This window comes from Emiliania huxleyi (assembly GCF_000372725.1).
Source record: "Emiliania huxleyi CCMP1516 chromosome Unknown EMIHUscaffold_21, whole genome shotgun sequence".
Classification (NCBI taxonomy): domain Eukaryota; phylum Haptophyta; order Isochrysidales; family Noelaerhabdaceae; genus Emiliania; species Emiliania huxleyi.
Genome location: NW_005200507.1, coordinates 1,011,531 through 1,016,363, shown reverse-complemented (window position 1 = coordinate 1,016,363; position 4,833 = coordinate 1,011,531). Strand labels below are relative to the sequence as shown.

Genomic DNA, 4,833 nt, shown 5'->3' with positions numbered 1-4,833 from the left:
CTTCACGCGCGTCAGGGATGGAACATCTCGTGCTCATCTCGCGGCTGCGTCCTTCTCCTAGGCGCACGCTCCCCTCGGCTCCCCTCGGCTCCCCTCGGCTCCCCTCGGCTCCCCTCGGCTCCTCTCTGCTCCCCTCGGCTCCCCTCGGCTCCTCTCTGCTCCCCTCGGCTCCCCTCGGCTCCCCTCGGCTCCCCTCGGCTCCCCTCGGCTCCCCTCGGCTCCCCTCGGCTCCCCTCGGCTCCCCTCGGCTCCCCTCGGCTCCCCTCGGCTCCCCTCGGCTCCCCTCGGCTCCCCTCGGCTCCCCTCGGCTCCCCTCGGCTCCCCTCGGCTCCCCTCGGCTCCCCTCGGCTCCCCTCGGCTCCCCTCGGCTCCCCTCGGCTCCCCTCGGCTCCTCTCTGCTCCTCTCTGCTCCCCTCGGCTCCTCTCTGCTCCCCTCGGCTCCTCTCTGCTCTCCTCGGCACCTCTCGGCTCCCCTCGGCTCCCCTCGGCTCCCCTCGGCTCCTCTCTGCTCCTCTCTGCTCCCCTCGGCTCCTCTCTGCTCCCCTCGGCTCCTCTCTGCTCTCCTCGGCACCTCTCGGCTCCCCTCGGCTCGTCTCGCTGCACATGGCGCGACCTCTTTCCAGGCACGCGAAGCTCTCTGGCAAGCGGAGGGTGCGCGTGCGCGAGGGCTCGTTCTGGCAGGCGAAGGGGAGTTAGCTGGGATGTAGCCGAGATACCGTCGAGATCGATCAGGCTCGTCGAGATCGGCCGGGAGCTGCATTTCGTCGACCGGGGCACGAGTGCCGAGATTCGTTGAGATTCGCGATTCGTCGAGATTCGCCGAGAGTCGCACACGTCGAGCGGAGCATAAGGACCGTCGCGAACCAGGAAGCGGTGAGAGGCGCCGCTCACACCCCTGACCTGCGACGAGGCGGACCATGTGGTGGCGGTGCACGATGGGGGGGGCTGCTGCGGCCTCGGCAACTTGCGCACGCTCTGCACGCCCTGCCACGCATCTGTGACTCGCGATCAGGCGGGAGATTGGCCGAGATCGGGCCGAGATCAGCCCGAGATCGGGCCGAGATCAGGGCCCGAGATCGGGCGAGATTAGCCGGGGCTGGCTGAGATGAGTCGAGATCGACCGAGACGCGCCCTTGCGTGCAGGCAGCGCGGCGCGCGCAGGCCCGGCGCGGCGGCGGAGGAAGAGAGGGCGGCGGTGAAGGCGGCGGCAGCGGCGATGAGGGCGGCGTCGAGGAGAAAGGCGGCGAGGGCGGGGATAGCGAGGAGGAGGAGGAGGATGAGAGTGCTCTTGTCGCACTTCTTCGTGGGAGCGACGACGACGACGACGACGACGACGACGACGACGACGACGACGATGATGACGACGACGATGATGACGACGATGACGACACACTTCGGCCGAGAACAAGTAGCGAGAGCTGAGACGGAACAGAGTCCTTAGCAAGCTAAGGACACAGAGAAAGGAGAACGGCGCGCCGAGACCGCTCGGTTGCTGACTCGTGGAGCTTGGAGGAGCGGGCACACACACACTATGTGCAGCGAGCCGCGGGCAGCACTCGAGGGCAGCACGAGCATATGCATAGACAATTGTCGGGTCGCTCCTCATGATGTGTATGTATGTGGATCCTCATGCATGATGATAGGTGCTGCTCGTACTGGATCATCAAAGCACAAAGGGGGATCTGGCCAGTCCGGGTCACTCTCACCCTGTGACAACTGACAACACCGCACTGTCTTCGTCTCAGTACCGCCTGAGTTGACCAGGGATTGTGCGCTGGGCCCTCCTGGGCTCGGCTCCAGCCAGTACCGCAGTAGACAAGTCTTGTCATCAACGCAGAGTAGAAGGATCTGACCTCGGGGCCGATGTGACCAAGCGCTGGTAGGGTGGTTTAACCTCCTCACACCCATGGTCTCACAGCGTGTGCCGGCAGTCGGCTCGCCGAGCAGTGTCGCTCACACCAAGGTCCAAGCCGCAGCACAAGTGACTGGGGGCCACGCCAGTGAGTGCGAGCCCATCGCTGTCACAGCTGTGGCAGCCGCACAGTAGGTTGTGTCAACTGTGCAGAGTGTGATGTGTGTGACGGTGTGAGCAGCAGAGGAGCTGCTCTCCAGGCTTCTGTCGCAAAGAGCTGCATGCCACCGAAGGCGCTGTTGAGGTTCGCCGAGCGCGGCGCAGGTTGAAGGACACCGTCACCGACGAGCGCGTTGGAGTATTCACTCCGGACAAAGACGGCTACACGCACACAAGCCGCGGTCGTGTACCCGTCTAGGTACCCGTCTTAGCGGCGAGGCGCGGGACCGTCTGTGGCGAAGTGGGTCGCGCCCCCCTTTCTTCCTGAACTCACGGTCCACACCCTTTACATGCTACATCTGGACGGAGACGCGGAACAAGATCAAGAAGAAATAAAAGACATTTAGAAGAAGAAAGAGATTGCATCGCGATCTTTTGGCACTTGTGACGGACCTGTGTGTCGGACTGTCTTTGCTGAACCAGCACGTGCCAGTCCGCGCCTGTCTCCCTGTCTGCTGTCAGGAGCACTTGGGCAACTTCGCAAATTCTTTTCGGGGGGAAGGAGGTAGTTCGCCGCGCGCCCGCCGCGGGTCGTGACGGATGGGGTTCGACGATTTCCTCGATAAGGTCGATGTGTGCCTGAACACAAAGGGAAGTGCAGCAGCCAAGCAGTGCGGCGAAACCTTTGGCCCGCAAGCAGGCGAGTTTGGCAAGAAGATCAAGAACGGTTGCGATCTTCTCCTCTCGTTCTTCAAGAATGCGGCATCGCGCGATCTGGTGTTGAGTGACGCAACCAAGTCAAAACCTCTGTGTGCAAAGCCCGGTCAGGACTATGTGCAAAGCCGTCGACAGGAGACCGGCTATGATAACGACATTATCTAATGAGTCCGGAGCTGAGCCTGAAAACTAGTAGACCGAGCCACTGAAGACCCCATGGGCCCGCTCCCCCCCTGCTAACGAATCGCGCGTTATTCGCTGCTAGTACGTGTTGTGTGTGCGGGGGCTGCTCTGCGACTAGCTTATGCGCCGCGCGGGGGAGCTCATCGTCGAGGAGGCCTGTGTGTCGTGTATGCTGTGTTGACGCTTCACGCCATCGGAGCCCGAGGTGGAGGACATCCAACATGTGGCAAGGTGAGGTGTGGTACACTCGCATACAAGATACATCTAGAGCAAGCAAGCATTTCTCTGGGAAAAGATACTCACGCGGGTACACGTACAAACAAGCTCAAGAGTCAAGAGGTGTCAACCACGGAGCGCGCGCAGGTGCTGGGGGCCGCGGGGCCGGCACAATCGACGCATACGACCGAGCTCAATGCGCGCATGCACGGCCTCCCGCGGGGCCGGGGGCGCGGGGAGACGATCGACCGATCGAGGTGAGCTCAGCCTCAGGCGACCCCCTGTCTGCCCCACGCCAGCCCCACGCACGGTCCTGCGTGCGCGGCGCGCGCTCTCTCTCTCTCTCTCACGCACGCACGCGGCACGGGCGGCGGATCGCAGCCAGCGGGTACTGCGAGGTACTTCCTGCCTGCTGTGGAAAAGAGCTTGCGGTTTGGCTCGCCCCAGCATTTCCGGCTGCCTCACACCCGCGAGGTGGCGGGGACCCGCTGTAAGATTACCGTTGGGTGCGACGCGAGCGAGGCGCGAAGAAGGACACCGTCTGCTAGTCGGGGGGCGCTGGCGGCACGGGGCGGCACGGGGCGCTGCGCCCACGATGCTGTACCGGCGTGACGATGTGGCGCAGCTGTACCAGCGGATCAGGGAATGCTCTGCCGCGAGCCCCGCCGCCGTCACGGTGCTCATCCTCGTCTCGCTTGAGGCCGATGGGGTTGTCACGTGCGCGATGCTGACGGTACGCTCGGCACGCTTGGTTCGCCCGGCCGCCTGTCTACGAGCCATCGCGGCACCGCCGCACCCGCACGCCGCCCACCGCCGCCCGGCCCCATCCCTCGCAGAAGCTGCTCGAGCAGGACGAGATACCGCACAAGGTGAAGCCGATTAAGGACTACGGTGCACGCCGCGACACGCGTGCCACGGTGTGGCGTCGGCGCGTCCTCACCGCGCGCGCCGCCTCTGCAGGCGCACTCGGCGAGGTCTTCGAGAACGACATCGTAGACGATGCAGAGCTGCGCAACATTGTGCTGCTGCAGTGCGGAGCGATTGTCGACCTGTTTGACATGCTCGGCACCAGGCTGGCGGAGATGGATGCGGAGCGGGCGGGCGGGCCGCGCTCCTTCGATGAGACGCCGCACCCTGAGTGCCGCTTTTGGATTTTGGACTCGCACCGACCTGTCGCTGTTGAGAATGTGACCCGCCGCCCCGCCGCCCCGCCGCCCCACCCAGCTGCTCCGCCCTGACCGGCCCGCCGCCTGCTGGGCAGGCGACGTGTGGTGAGAGGCTGTGCGTGCTCCACGATGACGAGCCGAACGAGGATCTCGCCGCGCTCGTCGAGCAGGAGCACATCCTCAACGACCCAGACTTCCAAGACGAGGAGGACGAGGACGAGGAGGACGGCCGGCCGACGCAGCGGCGGCGGCTCGACCCGTCCGCGTACGCGCAGCTGTCGCCCGACTCGAGGGCGTCGCAGTTCCACGCGGTGCGGCGGCTGCAGGTGCAGTACTACGCCTCCTCGTGGCGCGCCGCCGCCTCCGCCGTCCTCATGTACCGCCTCGTCACCGATCTGAACCGCACGTCAAACTGCATGCTCTGGCTCGCGGCGGTGCGGACCAAAAGAGAGGAGACGAGAGGAGACGAGAGCGCCCGACGCCACGTGCTCCCGCTCGCGGCGGTGGGGAGTGCGCGGCTCGGCTGCACCCGCCCCCCCC

General features: G+C 65.2%; 1 protein-coding gene across 1 annotated transcript in view; it reads left to right on the top strand.

The window, feature by feature from the left end:
- Window positions 1-3,722: 3,722 nt before the first annotated feature.
- Window positions 3,723-4,833, top strand: part of EMIHUDRAFT_463154 (hypothetical protein) — a gene marked incomplete at its 5' end in the record, with an annotated part of 3,686 nt that continues 2,575 nt past the window's right edge. The window contains 4 exons of the mRNA XM_005780970.1: window positions 3,723-3,860; window positions 3,964-4,018; window positions 4,088-4,314; window positions 4,389-4,604. Coding sequence (XP_005781027.1) covers window positions 3,723-3,860; window positions 3,964-4,018; window positions 4,088-4,314; window positions 4,389-4,604 — 636 coding nt within the window. The remainder of the gene's footprint in view (window positions 3,861-3,963; window positions 4,019-4,087; window positions 4,315-4,388; window positions 4,605-4,833) is intronic.